At 54.7% G+C, this 27069-nt stretch overlaps 1 protein-coding gene across 6 annotated transcripts in view; it reads left to right on the forward strand.

The window, feature by feature from the left end:
- The window catches only part of LOC103350727 (rho GTPase-activating protein 20), a 64604-nt gene extending 39556 nt beyond the window's left edge, over positions 1 to 25048 (forward strand). The window contains exons 17-29 of one of the 6 annotated variants that reach the window (XM_070047765.1): positions 666 to 743; positions 2280 to 2357; positions 3894 to 3971; positions 5498 to 5575; positions 7112 to 7189; positions 8726 to 8803; positions 10340 to 10417; positions 11938 to 12015; positions 13531 to 13608; positions 15145 to 15222; positions 19619 to 19656; positions 22793 to 22830; positions 24912 to 25048. In XM_070047765.1, the coding sequence (XP_069903866.1) occupies positions 666 to 743; positions 2280 to 2357; positions 3894 to 3971; positions 5498 to 5575; positions 7112 to 7189; positions 8726 to 8803; positions 10340 to 10417; positions 11938 to 12015; positions 13531 to 13608; positions 15145 to 15222; positions 19619 to 19656; positions 22793 to 22801 (827 nt within the window). In that variant the 3' untranslated portion in view covers positions 22802 to 22830; positions 24912 to 25048. Of the gene's footprint in view, positions 1 to 665; positions 744 to 2279; positions 2358 to 3893; positions 3972 to 5497; positions 5576 to 7111; positions 7405 to 8725; positions 8804 to 10339; positions 10418 to 11937; positions 12016 to 13530; positions 13609 to 15144; positions 15407 to 19618; positions 19657 to 22792; positions 22831 to 24911 lie in introns of those variants that run through there. The other 5 variants (XM_070047768.1, XM_070047764.1, XM_070047767.1 and 2 more) reach the window with 5 other exon arrangements.
- The last annotated feature ends 2021 nt before the right edge of the window (positions 25049 to 27069 follow it).

Here is a 27069-nt window from a genome sequence, read left to right on the forward strand (position 1 = left end):
GCTAGCCATGCTTGCCCGTCTGTCCTCCGTGGCCTGAGTGAGCGCAGATGAGAGAGGGCGCGGTTGCTTCGTCCGCTTTTTCTCCCCTCTTGCCCCGACGCGGGGAGCCGTCCAGCGGGGACTGGCTGGCCGGAGCCCGTGCTGGACACGGTGCTCCGTTGCTGTCCTGGAGGGCCCAGAGGATTGCTCGAGGTGTGCCCACCTGGCCCCTCCCCTGAGACAGGGGGCTGGGTGCCGTCAGGTTCTTTGTTGGCTCCCACTGGAACCCGGGGGTGGCGCTTGCCCAGTTCCTGGATCCTTTCACTTGCCCTTCCTCGTCGCCTTACCGTGGGGAAAGGAAGGGCCGCTCTTAGCCCGCGAGCCCTAGCCCAGGAGGGGAGCCCACTTGGAGGGTGGGGTGGCACCGGGCCTTGTGCGGCCCGACGCAGGGGGACTGCCCGCCCTGGCCCGGCCCCGGGTCCACCAGTTTCCCTTGGTCGGGATTCTTTGTGGCCTAGGCACACGCCCGTGCTGTCTCCGCACTGACCCAGGTACCCACAGTAGGCGTTGGGAGGTGTGGGGCCGGGAGAACATTGCTCTGCCTGGTTCCCTAGGCGGAGGCAGGTGTGTTGCCTGAAAAGACCCTCACTCAGGCCAAGTGCGTTGTGTCTCTTCTTCTTCCGCAGACACCGAGCCCGGCACCCGGGAACCTCTGCCCGACGTGCCGACCTCACGCGTGACCAAGAGAACCGAGCCTGACCATGGTAGGGGCCCGTGTGTCTTGTGTCCTCTGCCCCTGGGTGCCCGCTGGGTTGCCGGAGCTCCCTGAGCGAGAACGGGCTTTCCTCGTCCCTGCGGGACCGGGAAGCTGTCGCCAAGCGATTCCTCGTCCCGAAACGCTGGCCTGTGCTCTGGAGCCGTGGTGGCGTCCTCGGCTCTCTGCCCAGGACGGATGTGCTTCCTGGGGAGAGAGGGGCCGCAGTGCGAGTCAGGTGCTCCGAGATGGGGCCGTGTGTCCTCCCGGGTTCTCTCATTGGCTGCACGCTGCCTGGGGCTGCCTGCAAGTTGTCCGTTTCGTGCCCTTGTGGCCTCCTAACCCGTCTGGGAGGGGGGTGTGCTTCCTGTTCGCCACGTCTGCTCCTGCCGTGACCCCATCTGGTGCAACACTCCCAGCCAGCATGCCCTGAGTTTCCACGGAGGCTGCGAGTGCAGAAGCCTCATGGGACCCGGCGTGGAGTGCCCCACTGCCCCTGGTGGCCCAGTGTGCGCAGGGGCCTTAGGCGCGGGCACCTTGGGCTCCGCAAGGATGGTTCTCTGTGCCTCTGCTTCTCCTGAGACGTCCTTGCCTTCCTCTTGGCTTTGGCTGGTCTCCGAGCAGAGCTCCCGGGGCAGCGTCCAGGAGGCGTGGCGGCTGCCTGAGGACCAGGCAGGCATCGATTTGCCCTCTGACGCTGGCACGAGCGTGTTCTCGAGCCGTGCCGTGCCGTGCCGTGCCGTGCCGTGCCCTCAGACAGCTGGGGATTTGTCTGCCGTGTAGTCGGCCAGGCCAACAGGAGAATCTGACCCAGTGCCCTGGGTGGGCCGGTTGCCAGTCGTCCGCTCGTGGACAAGCCCAGACCCGGGCTGGCGTGTGTAGCTAGCCACGCTTGCCCGTCTGTCCTCCGTGGCCTGAGTGAGCGCAGATGAGAGAGGGCGCGGTTGCTTCGTCCGCTCTTTCTCCCCTCTTGCCCCGACGCGGGGAGCCGTCCAGCGGGGACTGGCTGGCCGGAGCCCGTGCTGGACACGGTGCTCCGTTGCTGTCCTGGAGGGCCCAGAGGATTGCTCGAGGTGTGCCCACCTGGCCCCTCCCCTGAGACAGGGGGCTGGGTGCCGTCAGGTTCTTTGTTGGCTCCCACTGGAACCCGGGGGTGGCGCTTGCCCAGTTCCTGAATCCTTTCACTTGCCCTTCTTCGTCGCCTTGCCGTGGGGAAAGGAAGGGCCGCTCTTAGCCCGCGAGCCCTAGCCCAGGAGGGGAGCCCACTTGGAGGGTGGGGTGGCACCGGGCCTTGTGCGGCCCGACGCAGGGGGACTGCCCGCCCTGGCCCGGCCCCGGGTCCACCAGTTTCCCTTGGTCGGGATTCTTTGTGGCCTAGGCACACGCCCGTGCTGTCTCCGCACTGACCCAGGTACCCACAGTAGGCGTTGGGAGGTGTGGGGCCGGGAGAACATTGCTCTGCCTGGTTCCCTAGGCGGAGGCAGGTGTGTTGCCTGAAAAGACCCTCACTCAGGCCAAGTGCGTTGTGTCTCTTCTTCTTCCGCAGACACCGAGCCCGGCACCCGGGAACCTCTGCCCGACGTGCCGACCTCACGCATGACCAAGAGAACCGAGCCTGACCATGGTAGGGGCCCGTGTGTCTTGTGTCCTCTGCCCCTGGGTGCCCGCTGGGTTGCCGGAGCTCCCTGAGCGAGAACGGGCTTTCCTCGTCCCTGCGGGACCGGGAAGCTGTCGCCAAGCGATTCCTCGTCCCGAAACGCTGGCCTGTGCTCTGGAGCCGTGGTGGCGTCCTCGGCTCTCTGCCCAGGAAGGATGTGCTTCCTGGGGAGAGAGGGGCCGCAGTGCGAGTCAGGTGCTCCGAGATGGGGCCGTGTGTCCTCCCGGGTTCTCTCATTGGCTGCACGCTGCCTGGGGCTGTCTGCAAGTTGTCCGTTTCGTGCCCTTGTGGCCTCCTAACCCGTCTGGGAGGGGGGTGTGCTTCCTGTTCGCCACGTCTGCTCCTGCCGTGACCCCGTCTGGTGCAACACTCCCAGCCAGCATGCCCTGAGTTTCCACGGAGGCTGCGAGTGCAGAAGCCTCATGGGACCCGGCGTGGAGTGCCCCACTGCCCCTGGTGGCCCAGTGTGCGCAGGGGCCTTAGGCGCGGGCACCTTGGGCTCCGCAAGGATGGTTCTCTGTGCCTCTGCTTCTCCTGAGACGTCCTTGCCTTCCTCTTGGCTTTGGCTGGTCTCCGAGCAGAGCTCCCGGGGCAGCGTCCAGGAGGCGTGGCGGCTGCCTGAGGACCAGGCAGGCATCGATTTGCCCTCTGACGCTGGCACGAGCGTGTTCTCGAGCCGTGCCGTGCCGTGCCGTGCCGTGCCGTGCCCTCAGACAGCTGGGGATTTGTCTGCCGTGTAGTCGGCCAGGCCAACAGGAGAATCTGACCCAGTGTCCTGGGTGGGCCGGTTGCCAGTCGTCCGCTCGTGGACAAGCCCAGACCCGGGCTGGCGTGTGTAGCTAGCCACGCTTGCCCGTCTGTCCTCCGTGGCCTGAGTGAGCGCAGATGAGAGAGGGCGCGGTTGCTTCGTCCGCTCTTTCTCCCCTCTTGCCCCGACGCGGGGAGCCGTCCAGCGGGGACTGGCTGGCCGGAGCCCGTGCTGGACACGGTGCTCCGTTGCTGTCCTGGAGGGCCCAGAGGATTGCTCGAGGTGTGCCCACCTGGCCCCTCCCCTGAGACAGGGGGCTGGGTGCCGTCAGGTTCTTTGTTGGCTCCCACTGGAACCCGGGGGTGGCGCTTGCCCAGTTCCTGAATCCTTTCACTTGCCCTTCTTCGTCGCCTTGCCGTGGGGAAAGGAAGGGCCGCTCTTAGCCCGCGAGCCCTAGCCCAGGAGGGGAGCCCACTTGGAGGGTGGGGTGGCACCGGGCCTTGTGCGGCCCGACGCAGGGGGACTGCCCGCCCTGGCCCGGCCCCGGGTCCACCAGTTTCCCTTGGTCGGGATTCTTTGTGGCCTAGGCACACGCCCGTGCTGTCTCCGCACTGACCCAGGTACCCACAGTAGGCGTTGGGAGGTGTGGGGCCGGGAGAACATTGCTCTGCCTGGTTCCCTAGGCGGAGGCAGGTGTGTTGCCTGAAAAGACCCTCACTCAGGCCAAGTGCGTTGTGTCTCTTCTTCTTCCGCAGACACCGAGCCCGGCACCCGGGAACCTCTGCCCGACGTGCCGACCTCACGCATGACCAAGAGAACCGAGCCTGACCATGGTAGGGGCCCGTGTGTCTTGTGTCCTCTGCCCCTGGGTGCCCGCTGGGTTGCCGGAGCTCCCTGAGCGAGAACGGGCTTTCCTCGTCCCTGCGGGACCGGGAAGCTGTCGCCAAGCGATTCCTCGTCCCGAAACGCTGGCCTGTGCTCGGGAGCCGTGGTGGCGTCCTCGGCTCTCTGCCCAGGACGGATGTGCTTCCTGGGGAGAGAGGGGCCGCAGTGCGAGTCAGGTGCTCCGAGATGGGGCCGTGTGTCCTCCCGGGTTCTCTCATTGGCTGCACGCTGCCTGGGGCTGTCTGCAAGTTGTCCGTTTCGTGCCCTTGTGGCCTCCTAACCCGTCTGGGAGGGGGGTGTGCTTCCTGTTCGCCACGTCTGCTCCTGCCGTGACCCCGTCTGGTGCAACACTCCCAGCCAGCATGCCCTGAGTTTCCACGGAGGCTGCGAGTGCAGAAGCCTCATGGGACCCGGCGTGGAGTGCCCCACTGCCCCTGGTGGCCCAGTGTGCGCAGGGGCCTTCGGCGCGGGCACCTTGGGCTCCGCAAGGATGGTTCTCTGTGCCTCTGCTTCTCCTGAGACGTCCTTGCCTTCCTCTTGGCTTTGGCTGGTCTCCGAGCTCCCGGGGCAGCGTCCAGGAGGCGTGGCGGCTGCCTGAGGACCAGGCAGGCATCGATTTGCCCTCTGACGCTGGCACGAGCGTGTTCTCGAGCCGTGCCATGCCGTGCCGTGCCGTGCCCTCAGACAGCTGGGGATTTGTCTGCCGTGTAGTCGGCCAGGCCAACAGGAGAATCTGACCCAGTGTCCTGGGTGGGCCGGTTGCCAGTCGTCCGCTCGTGGACAAGCCCAGACCCGGGCTGGCGTGTGTAGCTAGCCATGCTTGCCCGTCTGTCCTCCGTGGCCTGAGTGAGCGCAGATGAGAGAGGGCGCGGTTGCTTCGTCCGCTTTTTCTCCCCTCTTGCCCCGACGCGGGGAGCCGTCCAGCGGGGACTGGCTGGCCGGAGCCCGTGCTGGACACGGTGCTCCGTTGCTGTCCTGGAGGGCCCAGAGGATTGCTCGAGGTGTGCCCACCTGGCCCCTCCCCTGAGACAGGGGGCTGGGTGCCGTCAGGTTCTTTGTTGGCTCCCACTGGAACCCGGGGGTGGCGCTTGCCCAGTTCCTGGATCCTTTCACTTGCCCTTCCTCGTCGCCTTACCGTGGGGAAAGGAAGGGCCGCTCTTAGCCCGCGAGCCCTAGCCCAGGAGGGGAGCCCACTTGGAGGGTGGGGTGGCACCGGGCCTTGTGCGGCCCGACGCAGGGGGACTGCCCGCCCTGGCCCGGCCCCGGGTCCACCAGTTTCCCTTGGTCGGGATTCTTTGTGGCCTAGGCACACGCCCGTGCTGTCTCCGCACTGACCCAGGTACCCACAGTAGGCGTTGGGAGGTGTGGGGCCGGGAGAACATTGCTCTGCCTGGTTCCCTAGGCGGAGGCAGGTGTGTTGCCTGAAAAGACCCTCACTCAGGCCAAGTGCGTTGTGTCTCTTCTTCTTCCGCAGACACCGAGCCCGGCACCCGGGAACCTCTGCCCGACGTGCCGACCTCACGCGTGACCAAGAGAACCGAGCCTGACCATGGTAGGGGCCCGTGTGTCTTGTGTCCTCTGCCCCTGGGTGCCCGCTGGGTTGCCGGAGCTCCCTGAGCGAGAACGGGCTTTCCTCGTCCCTGCGGGACCGGGAAGCTGTCGCCAAGCGATTCCTCGTCCCGAAACGCTGGCCTGTGCTCTGGAGCCGTGGTGGCGTCCTCGGCTCTCTGCCCAGGACGGATGTGCTTCCTGGGGAGAGAGGGGCCGCAGTGCGAGTCAGGTGCTCCGAGATGGGGCCGTGTGTCCTCCCGGGTTCTCTCATTGGCTGCACGCTGCCTGGGGCTGCCTGCAAGTTGTCCGTTTCGTGCCCTTGTGGCCTCCTAACCCGTCTGGGAGGGGGGTGTGCTTCCTGTTCGCCACGTCTGCTCCTGCCGTGACCCCATCTGGTGCAACACTCCCAGCCAGCATGCCCTGAGTTTCCACGGAGGCTGCGAGTGCAGAAGCCTCATGGGACCCGGCGTGGAGTGCCCCACTGCCCCTGGTGGCCCAGTGTGCGCAGGGGCCTTAGGCGCGGGCACCTTGGGCTCCGCAAGGATGGTTCTCTGTGCCTCTGCTTCTCCTGAGACGTCCTTGCCTTCCTCTTGGCTTTGGCTGGTCTCCGAGCAGAGCTCCCGGGGCAGCGTCCAGGAGGCGTGGCGGCTGCCTGAGGACCAGGCAGGCATCGATTTGCCCTCTGACGCTGGCACGAGCGTGTTCTCGAGCCGTGCCGTGCCGTGCCGTGCCGTGCCGTGCCCTCAGACAGCTGGGGATTTGTCTGCCGTGTAGTCGGCCAGGCCAACAGGAGAATCTGACCCAGTGCCCTGGGTGGGCCGGTTGCCAGTCGTCCGCTCGTGGACAAGCCCAGACCCGGGCTGGCGTGTGTAGCTAGCCACGCTTGCCCGTCTGTCCTCCGTGGCCTGAGTGAGCGCAGATGAGAGAGGGCGCGGTTGCTTCGTCCGCTCTTTCTCCCCTCTTGCCCCGACGCGGGGAGCCGTCCAGCGGGGACTGGCTGGCCGGAGCCCGTGCTGGACACGGTGCTCCGTTGCTGTCCTGGAGGGCCCAGAGGATTGCTCGAGGTGTGCCCACCTGGCCCCTCCCCTGAGACAGGGGGCTGGGTGCCGTCAGGTTCTTTGTTGGCTCCCACTGGAACCCGGGGGTGGCGCTTGCCCAGTTCCTGGATCCTTTCACTTGCCCTTCCTCGTCGCCTTGCCGTGGGGAAAGGAAGGGCCGCTCTTAGCCCGCGAGCCCTAGCCCAGGAGGGGAGCCCACTTGGAGGGTGGGGTGGCACCGGGCCTTGTGCGGCCCGACGCAGGGGGACTGCCCGCCCTGGCCCGGCCCCGGGTCCACCAGTTTCCCTTGGTCGGGATTCTTTGTGGCCTAGGCACACGCCCGTGCTGTCTCCGCACTGACCCAGGTACCCACAGTAGGCGTTGGGAGGTGTGGGGCCGGGAGAACATTGCTCTGCCTGGTTCCCTAGGCGGAGGCAGGTGTGTTGCCTGAAAAGACCCTCACTCAGGCCAAGTGCGTTGTGTCTCTTCTTCTTCCGCAGACACCGAGCCCGGCACCCGGGAACCTCTGCCCGACGTGCCGACCTCACGCATGACCAAGAGAACCGAGCCTGACCATGGTAGGGGCCCGTGTGTCTTGTGTCCTCTGCCCCTGGGTGCCCGCTGGGTTGCCGGAGCTCCCTGAGCGAGAACGGGCTTTCCTCGTCCCTGCGGGACCGGGAAGCTGTCGCCAAGCGATTCCTCGTCCCGAAACGCTGGCCTGTGCTCTGGAGCCGTGGTGGCGTCCTCGGCTCTCTGCCCAGGAAGGATGTGCTTCCTGGGGAGAGAGGGGCCGCAGTGCGAGTCAGGTGCTCCGAGATGGGGCCGTGTGTCCTCCCGGGTTCTCTCATTGGCTGCACGCTGCCTGGGGCTGTCTGCAAGTTGTCCGTTTCGTGCCCTTGTGGCCTCCTAACCCGTCTGGGAGGGGGGTGTGCTTCCTGTTCGCCACGTCTGCTCCTGCCGTGACCCCGTCTGGTGCAACACTCCCAGCCAGCATGCCCTGAGTTTCCACGGAGGCTGCGAGTGCAGAAGCCTCATGGGACCCGGCGTGGAGTGCCCCACTGCCCCTGGTGGCCCAGTGTGCGCAGGGGCCTTAGGCGCGGGCACCTTGGGCTCCGCAAGGATGGTTCTCTGTGCCTCTGCTTCTCCTGAGACGTCCTTGCCTTCCTCTTGGCTTTGGCTGGTCTCCGAGCAGAGCTCCCGGGGCAGCGTCCAGGAGGCGTGGCGGCTGCCTGAGGACCAGGCAGGCATCGATTTGCCCTCTGACGCTGGCACGAGCGTGTTCTCGAGCCGTGCCGTGCCGTGCCGTGCCGTGCCGTGCCCTCAGACAGCTGGGGATTTGTCTGCCGTGTAGTCGGCCAGGCCAACAGGAGAATCTGACCCAGTGTCCTGGGTGGGCCGGTTGCCAGTCGTCCGCTCGTGGACAAGCCCAGACCCGGGCTGGCGTGTGTAGCTAGCCACGCTTGCCCGTCTGTCCTCCGTGGCCTGAGTGAGCGCAGATGAGAGAGGGCGCGGTTGCTTCGTCCGCTCTTTCTCCCCTCTTGCCCCGACGCGGGGAGCCGTCCAGCGGGGACTGGCTGGCCGGAGCCCGTGCTGGACACGGTGCTCCGTTGCTGTCCTGGAGGGCCCAGAGGATTGCTCGAGGTGTGCCCACCTGGCCCCTCCCCTGAGACAGGGGGCTGGGTGCCGTCAGGTTCTTTGTTGGCTCCCACTGGAACCCGGGGGTGGCGCTTGCCCAGTTCCTGAATCCTTTCACTTGCCCTTCTTCGTCGCCTTGCCGTGGGGAAAGGAAGGGCCGCTCTTAGCCCGCGAGCCCTAGCCCAGGAGGGGAGCCCACTTGGAGGGTGGGGTGGCACCGGGCCTTGTGCGGCCCGACGCAGGGGGACTGCCCGCCCTGGCCCGGCCCCGGGTCCACCAGTTTCCCTTGGTCGGGATTCTTTGTGGCCTAGGCACACGCCCGTGCTGTCTCCGCACTGACCCAGGTACCCACAGTAGGCGTTGGGAGGTGTGGGGCCGGGAGAACATTGCTCTGCCTGGTTCCCTAGGCGGAGGCAGGTGTGTTGCCTGAAAAGACCCTCACTCAGGCCAAGTGCGTTGTGTCTCTTCTTCTTCCGCAGACACCGAGCCCGGCACCCGGGAACCTCTGCCCGACGTGCCGACCTCACGCATGACCAAGAGAACCGAGCCTGACCATGGTAGGGGCCCGTGTGTCTTGTGTCCTCTGCCCCTGGGTGCCCGCTGGGTTGCCGGAGCTCCCTGAGCGAGAACGGGCTTTCCTCGTCCCTGCGGGACCGGGAAGCTGTCGCCAAGCGATTCCTCGTCCCGAAACGCTGGCCTGTGCTCTGGAGCCGTGGTGGCGTCCTCGGCTCTCTGCCCAGGAAGGATGTGCTTCCTGGGGAGAGAGGGGCCGCAGTGCGAGTCAGGTGCTCCGAGATGGGGCCGTGTGTCCTCCCGGGTTCTCTCATTGGCTGCACGCTGCCTGGGGCTGTCTGCAAGTTGTCCGTTTCGTGCCCTTGTGGCCTCCTAACCCGTCTGGGAGGGGGGTGTGCTTCCTGTTCGCCACGTCTGCTCCTGCCGTGACCCCGTCTGGTGCAACACTCCCAGCCAGCATGCCCTGAGTTTCCACGGAGGCTGCGAGTGCAGAAGCCTCATGGGACCCGGCGTGGAGTGCCCCACTGCCCCTGGTGGCCCAGTGTGCGCAGGGGCCTTAGGCGCGGGCACCTTGGGCTCCGCAAGGATGGTTCTCTGTGCCTCTGCTTCTCCTGAGACGTCCTTGCCTTCCTCTTGGCTTTGGCTGGTCTCCGAGCAGAGCTCCCGGGGCAGCGTCCAGGAGGCGTGGCGGCTGCCTGAGGACCAGGCAGGCATCGATTTGCCCTCTGACGCTGGCACGAGCGTGTTCTCGAGCCGTGCCGTGCCGTGCCGTGCCGTGCCGTGCCCTCAGACAGCTGGGGATTTGTCTGCCGTGTAGTCGGCCAGGCCAACAGGAGAATCTGACCCAGTGTCCTGGGTGGGCCGGTTGCCAGTCGTCCGCTCGTGGACAAGCCCAGACCCGGGCTGGCGTGTGTAGCTAGCCACGCTTGCCCGTCTGTCCTCCGTGGCCTGAGTGAGCGCAGATGAGAGAGGGCGCGGTTGCTTCGTCCGCTTTTTCTCCCCTCTTGCCCCGACGCGGGGAGCCGTCCAGCGGGGACTGGCTGGCCGGAGCCCGTGCTGGACACGGTGCTCCGTTGCTGTCCTGGAGGGCCCAGAGGATTGCTCGAGGTGTGCCCACCTGGCCCCTCCCCTGAGACAGGGGGCTGGGTGCCGTCAGGTTCTTTGTTGGCTCCCACTGGAACCCGGGGGTGGCGCTTGCCCAGTTCCTGGATCCTTTCACTTGCCCTTCCTCGTCGCCTTGCCGTGGGGAAAGGAAGGGCCGCTCTTAGCCCGCGAGCCCTAGCCCAGGAGGGGAGCCCACTTGGAGGGTGGGGTGGCACCGGGCCTTGTGCGGCCCGACGCAGGGGGACTGCCCGCCCTGGCCCGGCCCCGGGTCCACCAGTTTCCCTTGGTCGGGATTCTTTGTGGCCTAGGCACACGCCCGTGCTGTCTCTGCACTGACCCAGGTACCCACAGTAGGCGTTGGGAGGTGTGGGGCCGGGAGAACATTGCTCTGCCTGGTTCCCTAGGCGGAGGCAGGTGTGTTGCCTGAAAAGACCCTCACTCAGGCCAAGTGCGTTGTGTCTCTTCTTCTTCCGCAGACACCGAGCCCGGCACCCGGGAACCTCTGCCCGACGTGCCGACCTCACGCATGACCAAGAGAACCGAGCCTGACCATGGTAGGGGCCCGTGTGTCTTGTGTCCTCTGCCCCTGGGTGCCCGCTGGGTTGCCGGAGCTCCCTGAGCGAGAACGGGCTTTCCTCGTCCCTGCGGGACCGGGAAGCTGTCGCCAAGCGATCCTCGTCCCGAAACGCTGGCCTGTGCTCTGGAGCCGTGGTGGCGTCCTCGGCTCTCTGCCCAGGAAGGATGTGCTTCCTGGGGAGAGAGGGGCCGCAGTGCGAGTCAGGTGCTCCGAGATGGGGCCGTGTGTCCTCCCGGGTTCTCTCATTGGCTGCACGCTGCCTGGGGCTGTCTGCAAGTTGTCCGTTTCGTGCCCTTGTGGCCTCCTAACCCGTCTGGGAGGGGGGTGTGCTTCCTGTTCGCCACGTCTGCTCCTGCCGTGACCCCGTCTGGTGCAACACTCCCAGCCAGCATGCCCTGAGTTTCCACGGAGGCTGCGAGTGCAGAAGCCTCATGGGACCCGGCGTGGAGTGCCCCACTGCCCCTGGTGGCCCAGTGTGCGCAGGGGCCTTAGGCGCGGGCACCTTGGGCTCCGCAAGGATGGTTCTCTGTGCCTCTGCTTCTCCTGAGACGTCCTTGCCTTCCTCTTGGCTTTGGCTGGTCTCCGAGCAGAGCTCCCGGGGCAGCGTCCAGGAGGCGTGGCGGCTGCCTGAGGACCAGGCAGGCATCGATTTGCCCTCTGATGCTGGCACGAGCGTGTTCTCGAGCCGTGCCGTGCCGTGCCCTCAGACAGCTGGGGATTTGTCTGCCGTGTAGTCGGCCAGGCCAACAGGAGAATCTGACCCAGTGCCCTGGGTGGGCCGGTTGCCAGTCGTCCGCTCGTGGACAAGCCCAGACCCGGGCTGGCGTGTGTAGCTAGCCACGCTTGCCCGTCTGTCCTCCGTGGCCTGAGTGAGCGCAGATGAGAGAGGGCGCGGTTGCTTCGTCCGCTCTTTCTCCTCTCTTGCCCCGACGCGGGGAGCCGTCCAGCGGGGACTGGCTGGCCGGAGCCCGTGCTGGACACGGTGCTCCGTTGCTGTCCTGGAGGGCCCAGAGGATTGCTCGAGGTGTGCCCACCTGGCCCCTCCCCTGAGACAGGGGGCTGGGTGCCGTCAGGTTCTTTGTTGGCTCCCACTGGAACCCGGGGGTGGCGCTTGCCCAGTTCCTGGATCCTTTCACTTGCCCTTCCTCGTCGCCTTGCCGTGGGGAAAGGAAGGGCCGCTCTTAGCCCGCGAGCCCTAGCCCAGGAGGGGAGCCCACTTGGAGGGTGGGGTGGCACCAGGCCTTGTGCGGCCCGACGCAGGGGGACTGCCCGCCCTGGCCCGGCCCCGGGTCCACCAGTTTCCCTTGGTCGGGATTCTTTGTGGCCTAGGCACACGCCCGTGCTGTCTCCGCACTGACCCAGGTACCCACAGTAGGCGTTGGGAGGTGTGGGGCCGGGAGAACATTGCTCTGCCTGGTTCCCTAGGCGGAGGCAGGTGTGTTGCCTGAAAAGACCCTCACTCAGGCCAAGTGCGTTGTGTCTCTTCTTCTTCCGCAGACACCGAGCCCGGCACCCGGGAACCTCTGCCCGACGTGCCGACCTCACGCATGACCAAGAGAACCGAGCCTGACCATGGTAGGGGCCCGTGTGTCTTGTGTCCTCTGCCCCTGGGTGCCCGCTGGGTTGCCGGAGCTCCCTGAGCGAGAACGGGCTTTCCTCGTCCCTGCGGGACCGGGAAGCTGTCGCCAAGCGATTCCTCGTCCCGAAACGCTGGCCTGTGCTCTGGAGCCGTGGTGGCGTCCTCGGCTCTCTGCCCAGGACGGATGTGCTTCCTGGGGAGAGAGGGGCCGCAGTGCGAGTCAGGTGCTCCGAGATGGGGCCGTGTGTCCTCCCGGGTTCTCTCATTGGCTGCACGCTGCCTGGGGCTGTCTGCAAGTTGTCCGTTTCGTGCCCTTGTGGCCTCCTAACCCGTCTGGGAGGGGGGTGTGCTTCCTGTTCGCCACGTCTGCTCCTGCCGTGACCCCGTCTGGTGCAACACTCCCAGCCAGCATGCCTGAGTTTCCACGGAGGCTGCGAGTGCAGAAGCCTCATGGGACCCGGCGTGGAGTGCCCCACTGCCCCTGGTGGCCCAGTGTGCGCAGGGGCCTTAGGCGCGGGCACCTTGGGCTCCGCAAGGATGGTTCTCTGTGCCTCTGCTTCTCCTGAGACGTCCTTGCCTTCCTCTTGGCTTTGGCTGGTCTCCGAGCTCCCGGGGCAGCGTCCAGGAGGCGTGGCGGCTGCCTGAGGACCAGGCAGGCATCGATTTGCCCTCTGACGCTGGCACGAGCGTGTTCTCGAGCCGTGCCGTGCCGTGCCCTCAGACAGCTGGGGATTTGTCTGCCGTGTAGTCGGCCAGGCCAACAGGAGAATCTGACCCAGTGCCCTGGGTGGGCCGGTTGCCAGTCGTCCGCTCGTGGACAAGCCCAGACCCGGGCTGGCGTGTGTAGCTAGCCACGCTTGCCCGTCTGTCCTCCGTGGCCTGAGTGAGCGCAGATGAGAGAGGGCGCGGTTGCTTCGTCCGCTCTTTCTCCTCTCTTGCCCCGACGCGGGGAGCCGTCCAGCGGGGACTGGCTGGCCGGAGCCCGTGCTGGACACGGTGCTCCGTTGCTGTCCTGGAGGGCCCAGAGGATTGCTCGAGGTGTGCCCACCTGGCCCCTCCCCTGAGACAGGGGGCTGGGTGCCGTCAGGTTCTTTGTTGGCTCCCACTGGAACCCGGGGGTGGCGCTTGCCCAGTTCCTGGATCCTTTCACTTGCCCTTCCTCGTCGCCTTGCCGTGGGGAAAGGAAGGGCCGCTCTTAGCCCGCGAGCCCTAGCCCAGGAGGGGAGCCCACTTGGAGGGTGGGGTGGCACCGGGCCTTGTGCGGCCCGACGCAGGGGGACTGCCCGCCCTGGCCCGGCCCCGGGTCCACCAGTTTCCCTTGGTCGGGATTCTTTGTGGCCTAGGCACACGCCCGTGCTGTCTCCGCACTGACCCAGGTACCCACAGTAGGCGTTGGGAGGTGTGGGGCCGGGAGAACATTGCTCTGCCTGGTTCCCTAGGCGGAGGCAGGTGTGTTGCCTGAAAAGACCCTCACTCAGGCCAAGTGCGTTGTGTCTCTTCTTCTTCCGCAGACACCGAGCCCGGCACCCGGGAACCTCTGCCCGACGTGCCGACCTCACGCATGACCAAGAGAACCGAGCCTGACCATGGTAGGGGCCCGTGTGTCTTGTGTCCTCTGCCCCTGGGTGCCCGCTGGGTTGCCGGAGCTCCCTGAGCGAGAACGGGCTTTCCTCGTCCCTGCGGGACCGGGAAGCTGTCGCCAAGCGATTCCTCGTCCCGAAACGCTGGCCTGTGCTCTGGAGCCGTGGTGGCGTCCTCGGCTCTCTGCCCAGGACGGATGTGCTTCCTGGGGAGAGAGGGGCCGCAGTGCGAGTCAGGTGCTCCGAGATGGGGCCGTGTGTCCTCCCGGGTTCTCTCATTGGCTGCACGCTGCCTGGGGCTGTCTGCAAGTTGTCCGTTTCGTGCCCTTGTGGCCTCCTAACCCGTCTGGGAGGGGGGTGTGCTTCCTGTTCGCCACGTCTGCTCCTGCCGTGACCCCGTCTGGTGCAACACTCCCAGCCAGCATGCCCTGAGTTTCCACGGAGGCTGCGAGTGCAGAAGCCTCATGGGACCCGGCGTGGAGTGCCCCACTGCCCCTGGTGGCCCAGTGTGCGCAGGGGCCTTAGGCGCGGGCACCTTGGGCTCCGCAAGGATGGTTCTCTGTGCCTCTGCTTCTCCTGAGACGTCCTTGCCTTCCTCTTGGCTTTGGCTGGTCTCCGAGCAGAGCTCCCGGGGCAGCGTCCAGGAGGCGTGGCGGCTGCCTGAGGACCAGGCAGGCATCGATTTGCCCTCTGACGCTGGCACGAGCGTGTTCTCGAGCCGTGCCGTGCCGTGCCGTGCCGTGCCGTGCCCTCAGACAGCTGGGGATTTGTCTGCCGTGTAGTCGGCCAGGCCAACAGGAGAATCTGACCCAGTGTCCTGGGTGGGCCGGTTGCCAGTCGTCCGCTCGTGGACAAGCCCAGACCCGGGCTGGCGTGTGTAGCTAGCCACGCTTGCCCGTCTGTCCTCCGTGGCCTGAGTGAGCGCAGATGAGAGAGGGCGCGGTTGCTTCGTCCGCTTTTTCTCCCCTCTTGCCCCGACGCGGGGAGCCGTCCAGCGGGGACTGGCTGGCCGGAGCCCGTGCTGGACACGGTGCTCCGTTGCTGTCCTGGAGGGCCCAGAGGATTGCTCGAGGTGTGCCCACCTGGCCCCTCCCCTGAGACAGGGGGCTGGGTGCCGTCAGGTTCTTTGTTGGCTCCCACTGGAACCCGGGGGTGGCGCTTGCCCAGTTCCTGGATCCTTTCACTTGCCCTTCCTCGTCGCCTTGCCGTGGGGAAAGGAAGGGCCGCTCTTAGCCCGCGAGCCCTAGCCCAGGAGGGGAGCCCACTTGGAGGGTGGGGTGGCACCGGGCCTTGTGCGGCCCGACGCAGGGGGACTGCCCGCCCTGGCCCGGCCCCGGGTCCACCAGTTTCCCTTGGTCGGGATTCTTTGTGGCCTAGGCACACGCCCGTGCTGTCTCCGCACTGACCCAGGTACCCACAGTAGGCGTTGGGAGGTGTGGGGCCGGGAGAACATTGCTCTGCCTGGTTCCCTAGGCGGAGGCAGGTGTGTTGCCTGAAAAGACCCTCACTCAGGCCAAGTGCGTTGTGTCTCTTCTTCTTCCGCAGACACCGAGCCCGGCACCCGGGAACCTCTGCCCGACGTGCCGACCTCACGCATGACCAAGAGAACCGAGCCTGACCATGGTAGGGGCCCGTGTGTCTTGTGTCCTCTGCCCCTGGGTGCCCGCTGGGTTGCCGGAGCTCCCTGAGCGAGAACGGGCTTTCCTCGTCCCTGCGGGACCGGGAACCTGCCACTAAGTTATTCCTTGTTCCCATAAGGTGTCCTGTGTCGTAGGATTACTTTGTCTTGCTTACATATATCTTTCATTTTGTCCTCAAGTGTTTGAACTATCCTTAGCACTGCTTTTTCAATCTCATTTGATTCGATTTTCCTAACCTTCCTGAAAGGTTTTCTTTTTTTTCTCTCTCTTAGTGGTACAGTTTTTTGTTCTCTCTCAGTGTCCATTTTTCCTTTGCCGTGTAATATGTACTTTGTTTGCTGTAATTTGCCATGATTAAGGACATTTTTCTCAGTGTCCTCTTTCTGTGAATCCATGGTTTTCTGTTTTATTTATTTTTTTTGTAGGTACTGCGGTCTCTGTAGTTACACAAGGTTGTCCCCAAACTTGTAGCGCCCTCATTTGAACTTAGGAACAATCTGTTTGGCTCATTTGTGGTTTGTGCTTTAGAGTTGCTGGTTTTTTTCTTTTTCACGTGACATTTTTGTAGTGGAATGTTATTGCTAAGTGTCTACTTATTCTGAAAATGTGTCTGTGTGTCTACCTGTTTTGGAATCTTCATACTTGTGCTTAATATGGATGCGTTTCTTCAGTTTAGAAGTGCTCGTGTGAAAGTCGTGTCCTGCATGACAGCCATTTGTCCTCATGAATCCTGTCATTGGCTGAACACTGCTTCATAACGACTCAGCATTTTTGAATTTTCTCAGAGCCTTTTAGTTTTTCTTTGTTACTCTTTAGTTAGGAAGTTATTTTTTGTTACTCTATACTAATGCTGAATGGAATCTGTCTTCTCAGTCACTCAATTCAGTATGCCTGGATCCTTCCATGGATGAAATAATAGCAGAACCCTAATCAGGTGTCAAGTGTCAAGTCTTCTCGCTGAACCTAATGCTCCAGTGTGCAGTGGAGCCAACCTGCACCTATATTTGCATGTTGTTCCATTCCTGTTTTCCTTATTCGAACATTTGTAAATATAGTAGAAAAGTTTTCAGATATTGTCTGAGATGGTGCCAAACTAAAAAACACTCTGACTACCTGTGACTTTATTTGTCTCCCAGGTAGACACCATTTGTGCCATTTGTACGTTACCAGATCTCTCATTACATCTTTCTCTATTCTTTGGTTGTCTGGGATTGTCTTTGCAATTAGGAGTATCAAGATATGTCCCTGGACAGAAAGAAAACCTTTAAGAATGAGTGGCGCACAGGAAATGATTTTACTCCAGCTGTTTGAAATCCAAGAGCCATTTCCCATAATGCATGTTTGCATGTACGGGAGCATGAGTCAGAATTGTCAGGAACATCCATTGTGAGTGTGTTCATCTCTGTGTTTCAGAAATATTGATTTTATTCCTCTCTGATGTGGAAATGGGTATACTGTCTGAAAAATCACCGAGGACTTATTTTCTTTCCCTTACCCAAAGACCTGATGATTACATGGGATTCTGACATTTAGGATGGTATGATAACTGATCAGACTCAAACTGTGTCCAGTGATGCTAACACCAGTCTCCCTTTGGGGACACTTCTGTTCTAACCTCTGTTCTCTTGAGCACTTGATGTGCTCACATATCAGAATGCCTTACAAGTTCCTTTGATATTCTCTGCTTATCCTTTCTCTGAACACTAGGGGTTGCTTTTCCAAGTTTTTCCTTTGTGTTTCTTATGTTGCTGGAAACCTTTGATTTTCTGTCCTGGAAGGATAGAGTTCCTAGGTACAACATTGCCCCTGGGGCACATTTGCTGAGACAGCCAGTTTGCTTCCTGTGCCTCTACACTGGCCTCACAGGTGCACACTCAATATCCACTTTCCAAGATTACAAAGATGTTCAGTTTCTCTCTCCTTATGCTTTTGCAGCTGTTTATGGTCACTGCAATGCTTGGTACACAAGTTCTATACCACCACGTGCCACACACTTTTTTCCTTGTAGTATTCTAGCTTTCCATTTGGTACTTCTGATATGTAGTTGATTCTTAGTTTATGATGTCTCAGAAACCTCCAGAAAGTGTTGATTTTGAGTACCATTTGCTGGGATGTCAAATCATTGATTTGCTTGTAATAGCAGGTTGAGTGTGTTTTCTCAACCTATCCTAAGACACTTTTAGGTATATCTGCAGTGGAGTCAATCTAACCAACTTGGAAATCCTAACCATTTCCACACATATACCTGGCCCAAATCCTCCATGCGAAGAGAAGGGCATGCCTGAGCTTGGCATGTGTCATCCATGTCATTTGTATTCTGTCTATTGCTTTACTGAAGAGTTGGCATGGTTGCTTAGTAGCTTGTTGCATCCTATCTACATTTCTGGAGCCCTCCATGAAGGATAAACTTGCCTAAATATTTGCATGACTTTGTCATGTGAATTTAAGTCTTCAGTTGCTGTCCAGGAGGGACCAGATTCCTTGATGGAGTTATCCATGTGGCTCCTGTACTTGGACAGTGGGTTGTGCATCATATTGTTCTTTTTGGCTCCCACTGGGACATGGAGAGAGCACTTTCTGAATTACTGGATCCTTTCTTTTCATCTATGACTGTTGTCTCATTTTCTCCAAGTGGAAGGGAAATTCTTTAAACTCAAATGATTGCCAAGGACATAAACAAACCTCTAAGAATGAATTTCAACTTGCCAGTTCTTTTTCTCTCAAAACATGACAACATCTCCCCATTTTCTCCTAATTTGGATTTTTATAGACTTACCCTTATTATGTCTCAGAAAACTAGTGAACATCCACATTATGAGAATGTGTTGTTTGGGTTGGAGATCACTTCTATTCCTGCTTTCTGACACGGAGTTGGATCTGCATCTGAAAATCTACTTAGGCAACTTTTGTTTTTTCTTCCACAGGAAGTATGATAGTCTCACTGGAGTCAGACCCAGAATCAGGCATGGTGAATGACCAGAGCCTTCCAGTGGCAAATAATACCATGCCTCAGCTCAGTAGGGGTCCATATGTTTTATGTCCTCTGATCTATGAGATGCTGAAGATGTCATGTGGCATAAGTTCTGAGAACTCCTTTGCAATATGTCTACCATGCTTTCAGGCTAATGCTGAGAGCTACTTTTCCCAGAACGTTTGGCTATGTTTTCTTAATGTTCCTGAAACCTTTAGTTTCTGCCACAGAAGGATGTATTTCCTCGATAGAGATTTGCCCATGTGACATCTGTACAAGACCATCATGTGGAAGCGCATCATCTCTCATTGGCCAACAGCTGTGCATTCTGTGGGCATTTTGCATGTTACCAGAAACTTTGGGATTTTCTATCTTTACCCCTTTGCTGTATCCTAAGGTCATCTGATGCTTTGTTCTCAGCTGCTGTTCAAATACAAATAAAACATCTTGAAGAAATTTAAAATAGGAATTGTTTTTTTTCAAAACAACTCTCCTATCTATCTGTTTTGTTCTCATGCATTTTCCTTTACTTCTCTTTTGGGGGTACCATAAAGTTCATGACAATCATCATTATGAATTAAACATGGTAGGATGTAAAATAATTTGTTTTAAACCATGTGCATATTGATATGGGTGTGTTTTCTGAAAACATCTTTAGACAGCCTTAGTTCTTTTCATCAACAGAATAAGTAGCACCACAATGGAAATCCAGTCAGTGTCAAGGTGTGTGACTGACCATGATCTTCACTGTGTGAATATTCAGCCCGAATCTAGAGTGGGACCACACTTTACTTTTGTACTTTATCTTCTTAGTTACTGAAAAGCACTTTGGTGTATTTCCTTAGGATTTCTTCTTACTTCCATACAGTTTCTTTAAGTTTACACAAAGAATCCATTTTCAAAATATTCATGTGACCACTAACTTGACTTGGTCTCTTCGGTTGTTATCCAGGAAGGATGGAATTGCTCAGCAGAGATTGTCCTTGAGGGCTCTAATCTAAGGCCAAGCTTTTGTTTCATGTTGTTCTCTGTGTGGCTCCCAGCAGAACACAGAATAGGCACTTTCCAAGTTACCGTATCCTTTCCTTTTGTCTATACTTAGCTTTTTCTTTATTGAGGGGTGTTTGCAATTGTTAAGTCACAAATGATATTTAAGGAAAAAGAAATAAGGAATCTAAGGATATATTTGAAATTGGCATTTTTGTTGCTGAATCATTAAATCTATGAGCCACTTTCTCATTGTACCTATCTTTATAAACCTATGTTTCTCTTGTGTCAGAAAACTCATGAAAATCCACATTATGAGCATATATTTCTATGGGTTCAAATAATGTTTTCCTGTTGTCAGCTGATAAAATGATTGCGTTCTGAAAATATCCTAAGAAAACTTTTGATTTACCTTCCACAGGTGATTTAATGCTGCCCTGGAGTACGAATCAGTGTAAGGTATGATGACTGAGTAAAAAAAATTTTCAATGGCAGCTAAAACCTTCTGTCCTCTGCATTCTGAGTTACTGAAGAGTTGAGTTAGCGTCATTCCTTAGTATTTTTCTTCATTTCTATGCACTTCCTTTAACCTAACACTAGGGACTACTTTTCAAAAATATCTGTTTGAGTTTTCTCACTTTGCTTGAAAACCTTAGTTTCCTCACAGAAAGGAGACTTTAGTAGAGAATTGTCATTGAGGTATCTAAACTAAGACAAGTGTTTTGCTTCATGTTTTTCTATCATTTGTTTGCTAGAGTACACTGAGTGGGAATTTTCCAACTTGCCAGTTTCTTTCATTTTTTTCCATCCTTTTCCTTTGGCTCTACCAAGGGGTAGTGTAATGGTCAGTACACAATGTATTCAAAGACAAAAATTAAACAATGTAAGAAGGAAGTTAGCATGAGGACTTGTTTTGCTCCCCCAAATTGTTAAACCTGTGTGTCAAGTTCTCATCCATTGTATTTACATAAACTTACCTCTTAGAAGCCTCATGAAGTCCACATGATGGGTGTATTATGTTTCAGTATATTTTGTCTTTTACTGTTGCTCCATGTTAAAATGAGTATGTTGTCTTCAAATATACTAAGATAACTCCTGGTTTTTCTTCAACATAAGAAATTTCCCCCACTACTCCAAACCAGAACAGTGTCACGTATATTCACTGATCAAAATCCTCCAGTGGTATAAGATGAGAAGTCTGACCTTCTTTTTTTTTTTTTTTAAACTTTTATTTAATGAATATAAATTTCCAAAGTACAGCTTATGGATTACAATGGCTTCCCCCCCCATAACGTCCCTCCCACCCGCAACCCTCCCCTTTCCCACTCCCTCTCCCCTTCCATTCACATCAAGATTCATTTTCGATTCTCTTTATATATAGAAGTTCAGTTTAGCATACATTAAGTAAAGATTTCAACAGTTTGCTCCCACACAGAAACATAAAGTGAAAAATACTGTTTGAGTACTAGTTATAGCATTAAATCTCAATGTACAGCGCACTTAAGGACAAAGATCTTACATGAGGAGTAAGTGCACAGTGACTCCTGTTGTTGACTTAACAAATTGACACTCTTGTTTATGGCATCAGTAATCACCCTAGGCTCTTATCATGAGCTTCCAAGGCTATGGAAGCCCCCTGAGTTCACTGACTCTGATCATATTTAGACAAGGCCATCGTCAAAGTGGAAGTTCTCTCCTCCCTTCAGAGAAAGGTACCTCCTTCTTTGATGACCCATTCTTTCCACTGGATCTCACTCGCGGAGATCTTTCATTTAGGTTGTTTTTTTCCCCCAGAGTGTCTTGGCTTTCCATGCCTGAAATACTCTCATGGTCTTTTCAGCCAGATCCGCATGCCTTAAGGGCTGATTCTGAGGCCAGAGTGCTGTTTAGGACATCTGCCATTCTATGAGTCTGCTGTGTATCTCAGAGAAGTCTGACCTTCTATGGGACCACCCGTGTCTACTGTACTCTGTCTTCTGAGTTACTGGAGAGCACAGTTGACGTGATTCCTTAGGATAGTTTTTCCCAATAAACTTCATTTCACCTCACAGTATGAATTACGTTTTCTAGAATGCTTGCACATGTTTTGTAATGTTGTTTGACATCTTCAGTTTCTGTGCATGAAGAATGGACGGAATTCCTGGGTAGAAAATTGCCTAAGAGGCACCTAAAATAAGAAGAGTGTTTTGCATTGTTACTCTATCATTGTCTCACAGTTGCACGCTGCATGGACACTTTTCATGTTACCAGATAGTATCAGTATCTCCTTATGCCTTTGCCATAATGCAGGGTAATTTCAGTACTTTCTACACAAATAGTGTTCAAAGGTAAAAATAAGACACCTAAAAATGAATCCAGAACATATATTTTCCTTAGCTTTTCTACATGAAGTCTCAGAAACCTCATGAAAATTCCCATTGTAAGTGTAGGATGCTGGTATTTAAAGTAATTTGTTATTACTATCTGATACTGAGATGAGTCTGTTTCATGAAAATATTTTAAGACAGATTTAGTTTTTTCTGCAACAGAATGAATGACACTCCAGGGGAAGCCCACCCAGTGTCAAATATGGTGACTGACAAAAATCTTCCACTGGGAGAGGATACCAGGCCTAACCTTGCAGTGGGCTTACTGATGTTTTCTCTCCTCTTTTTCTTACTTATTAAGAGTACAGCTGGCCTGATTCCTTAGGGTTTTCTCTATTTATTTTAAAGATTTTTTTAATTTATTTATTTGAGAGGTAGAATTACAGACAGTGAGAGAGAGACAGAGAAAGGTCTTCCATCTGCTGGTTCACTCCCCAAATGACCACAATAGTCAGAGCTGCACTGGTCCAAAGCCAGCAGACAAGAGCTTCTTCCAGGCCTTCCACCTGGATGCAGGGGCTGGAGCACTTGGGCCAACTTCTACTGCTTTCCCAGGCCATGGTGGAGAGCTGGACCAGAAGAGAAGCAACTGGGACTAGGACCAGTACCTATATGAGATGCTGGCACCACAGGTGGAGGGTTAACCTACTGTGCCAAAGCACCAGGATTTTATCTTTCTGTACAAATCTTTTAACTTTACACTAAGAATTATTGTGCAGAAATGTTTGTAGAAGTTTTCTAACTTGGCTTGGACTCTTCAGATCCTGTGCAGGAGGCATGGAGTTCCTTGCCAGGGAATTTCCCGTGGGGGACTTAACCTCATCTACTCCATTTTTTATTCCTCCTATTCCATCCTTGACTCCTAGAGAAACACCAAATGGGCACTTTCCAAGTTACCAAACCTTTGATTTTTATCATAATCTTTTTGTCTTCTGAAAGAGTAGTTGTGATTGTTAAGATACAAATAATAGTCAAGGATAAAAGGGAAAAAAAAAACCTAAGAATGAATTTAAACAAGAATTTTGTTTTGTTCTAAAATTATTAAACTATGAGCTTTTTTTCATTATCCATATTTTAAGAAACTGATTTTAATGATGTATCAGAAAACTCATTCAAGTCCACAATAGGAGCCAATTTTCTTGGATTTCAAATTTCTTTTGCTGCCATCAGATGTTGAGATGGGTCTGTTGTCTGAAATATCCTGACAACTTTTGTTTGTCATTCTACAGGTGATTTGATGCTGCAACTGCTGTTGACACAATACCAGGTAGGGTGAATGGCCAAAATCTCGAGATGGCACAGGATGCCACGCCTGAGCCCAGATGGGCCCACCTATCTCTTCTGTCCTCTGCATTCCAAGTGGCTGGAAAGCTGAGTTAGGATCTCTTTTCCTTAAGATTTTCTTTTCTTTTCTCTGTATTTTACTTAACATAAGACTAAGGACTACTGTTTCAAAATGTTTGTTTTTAAACTTTGCTTGAAATATCTTCAGTTTCTTCCCCTGGTGGGTGAAGTTTCTTGGTAGAGAATTGCCCATGAGGCCCATAAACTAAGACTACATAGTGTGCTGGCGCTGCAGCTCACTAGGCTAATCCTCCGATTGCTGCGCTGGCACACCGGGTTCTAGTCCCGGTCGGGCGCCAGATTCTGTCCCGGTTGCCCCTCTTCCAGGCCAGCTCTCTGCTGTGGCCAGGGAGTGCAGTGGAGGATGGCCCAAGTACTTGGGCCCTGCACCCCATGGGAGACCAGGAGAAGCACCTGGCTCCTGCCATCGGATTGGCACGGTGTGCCGGCCGTGGCGGTCATTGGAGGGTGAACCAATGGCAAAGGAAGACCTTTCTCTCTCTCTCTCTCTCTCTCTCACTGTCCACTCTGCCTGTCAAAAAAAAAAAAAAAAAAAAAAAAACAACTACATAGTCTTCATGTTTTCCTCACACTTGTTTGCAGTACAACACTGAATTCACATTTTCCAAGCTACAAGTTTGTTTCATTTTTTTTCTTTTCCTTCATTAAAAGTAGTTCTAATGCTGCAACACAATTTGGTATTCAAAGACAAAAACTAAAATATAAAAATCAAGGTACAATAGGAAGTTGTTTTGGTCCAAAAAAGCATTTACTCTAGGTATCAATTTGCTCATCAATTTTATCTTTTCATAAGCTTATCTCTAAGCTGTCTCAGAAACCTCCTGAAATCCACACCATGAGTGTATTATGCTCTCACCTAACATTATTTTTCCTGCTCCCTGGTGTTTCTTCAGCAGAACAAATTACCCTGCTACTGCAGACCAGACCAGTGTCTAGTATAATGACTGAGTGAATTCTCTAGCAGGAGAGGATCCCAAGCCTGAGCTTGGTATGGGCCCACCCAGTACACTGCCCTCTGACTTCTGAGTTACAGAGGAGCACAGTTACCATGACTCCTTAGGATTTTTTTTTCCCCATGCACTTCATTTAACCTCACAGTAAGGACTGCTTGCACAAGGTTTCTATTTTTGCTTGACACATTCAGTTTCTGTCCAAGAATGGATGGAATTCCTGGGTAGAGAATTGCCAAGAGGCACCTACACCAAGACAACCATTTTGCATCAAGTGGTTCCGTGTTTGTTCACAGTTGCACACTTTCCAAGCTACCAGGTCCTTTCCTTATTCTTTTGCTTTATCAGGGATTAATTCCAATGCTTTGTACACAAAGAGTATTCAAAGATAAAGGTAAATCTTCTAAAAATGAAGAGTGGGGATTTGTTGGGTTCAAAAAGTATAATATCTATGGGTTTTTCATAACACATATTTTCCTTAAATTGCATGAAGTCTCAGAAACCTCATGAAAATATTCCTTTATGAGTGTGTGACACTTGGCTTTAAAGTACTTTTTTTGCCACACTCTCTCTCATACTGAGTTTACTTTATGAATATGTCCTAAGAAAACTTAGGTTTTATCTTCAGTGAAATAAATAATGCCACTCCTGGAATCTGACCCCATGTCAAGTATGGCGATTCACCGGAATCCTGCATTGTAAGAGGATTCCAGGGCACAGCTGTGTCCTCTGTCCGCTCAGTTACTCAAGAGCTCCATTGGCATGATTTCTTAGGGCTTCCTCTTCTCCACAGTAGTACCAGCAAGCACTCTGCAAACCTAGGTTATTATTGGCAAAAGGCAATTTTTTTACAGGGTGAAGTTTGGTTCATAACCTGGAGACATGTATTATCAGTTCTTTCTCATGTGTGTCTTTTCTTGGTTTAATGACGTTTACCTCATTTCTTAGGGGAAATTCTTAGGGGCAGTTCTTCAATCAGGAATTGGGATATCTCCAGAATCTGAGAATATTATTTCACTTTTTATTTCAACAGAAATGGAACCATCTCATCATATCTGGTGCTTTGGAACAACAGTAATCGACCCTATAAAGCAGAGCTGCAAACTCACATCTAGTAGGGGGCCACCTACTCTGAAATGTATCATTTTATTTCATTCAATGGTAGCATATTCTCAGTTGAACATCACTAATTTTCCTACACTTTAACATGAAGCTAAGAGTGTTTTTAGAAAAAAAATTGACAAATTTTTCTTTCTGTCCAGAAATAAACAAATTGGCTCATAACTGACTTCAAAGAGTCATGTTTTCTGACTGTGCGGAAATCATGTTGTACACTTCACACTTCACAAACTTATTCAAAAAGGAATATGTAATGATCTGATTCCAAAATTTCAGCTCAACCCATTTCAGTCTTTAATTTCCAATTCCATTGTTCAAGGGGACATGCAACAGTTACTATAAAATCAGTATTTAAGGATACAGTGAAATATATAAAAACAGAATGAAAATATGAGCTGATATTGGCACAAAAAATTTAAACCCACACATAGTTTTCTTCATGGTAGCATTTTCATACATTTTTTTATCATGAAGTCACAGAAAGTTCATGAAAGCTCATATTATAAAATCTCATCAAAATTTGATGAAGATGCATACCATAAAACCTTGGAATGGATTTAAAATTGTGTCCATACCAAATCACATTTTTAAAAATTTTTTTTATTTTTAACTTTTATTTAATGAATATAAATTTCCAAAGTACAGCTTATGGATTACAATGGCTTCCCCCCCCATAACGTCCCTCCCACCCGCAACCCTCCCCTTTCCCACTCCCTCTCCCCTTCCATTCACTTCAAGATTCATTTTCGATTCTCTTTATATATAGAAGTTCAGTTTAGCATACATTAAGTAAAGATTTCAACAGTTTGCTCCCACACAGAAACATAAAGTGAAAAATACTGTTTGAGTACTAGTTATAGCATTAAATCTAAATGTACAGCACGCTAAGGACAGAGATCCTACATGAGGAGTAAGTGCACAGTGACTCCTGTTGTTGACTTAACAAATTGACACTCTTGTTTATGGCATCAGTAATCACCCTAGGCTCTTGTCATGAGCTGCCAAGGCTATGGAAGCCTCTTGAGTTCACTAACTCTGATGTTATTTAGACAAGGCCATCGTCAAAGTGGAAGTTCTCTCCTCCCTTCAGAGAAAGGTACCTCCTTCTTTGATGGCCCGTTCTTTGTGCTGGGATCTCACTCGCGGAGATCTTTCATTTAGGTTTTTTTTTCCCCCAGAGTGTCTTGGCTTTCCATGCCTGAAATATTTTCATGGTCTTTTCAGCCAGATCCGCATGCCTTAAGGGCTGATTCTGAGGCCAGAGTGCTGTTTAGGACATCTGCCATTCTATGAGTCTGCTGTGTATCTCACTTCCCATGTTGGATCGTTCTCTCCCTGTTTTATTCTATCAGCTAGTATTTGCAGACACTATTCTTGTTTATGTGATCCCTTTGGTTCTTAGTCCTATCATTATGATCAATTGTGAACAGAAATTAATCACTGGAACTAGTGAAATGGCATTGGTACATGCCACCTTGATACTGTAATCAATACACAATTATTCTTCAGTGCTGAAACTTAACTGAAAAGTGATCACTGCCAAATCACATTTTAATTCTATCTCTATTTTTTTGAGTTTTTAAAAGATTTATTTACTTGAAAGTCAGAGTTACACAGAGAGAGGAGAGGCAGAGAGAGAGGTCTTCCATCTGGTGGTTCGCTCCCCAATTGGCTGCAATGGCCGGAGCTGTGCTGATCTGAAGCCATGAGCCAGGAGCTTTTTCTGTGTCTCCTACGCAGGTGCAGGGGCCCAAGCACTTGGGCCATCTTCTACTGCTTTCCTAGGCCATGGTGGAGAGCTGGATCAAAAGTGGAGCAGCCAGTTCTTGAACTGGTGCCCATTTAGGATGCTGGCATTTCAGGCCAGGGCGTTAACCCATTGCATCGCAGTGCCAGTCCCTATGTTTTTTTCAGTTTTATGTTTTCATTTTGAGGGGCTTTTGTTCTTTATCTTTTTATTTTTTTGTTTTGTAATTTTTAATTTTTTCCTATTTTGACATTTATGTTTTTATACCATTTATGAAATGGTTGATGTTGGCCGGCGCCACGGCTCACTAGGCTAATCCTCCGAT

The sequence above is a fragment of the Oryctolagus cuniculus genome, chromosome 8 (assembly GCF_964237555.1).
Source record: "Oryctolagus cuniculus chromosome 8, mOryCun1.1, whole genome shotgun sequence".
Lineage (NCBI taxonomy): Eukaryota > Metazoa > Chordata > Mammalia > Lagomorpha > Leporidae > Oryctolagus > Oryctolagus cuniculus.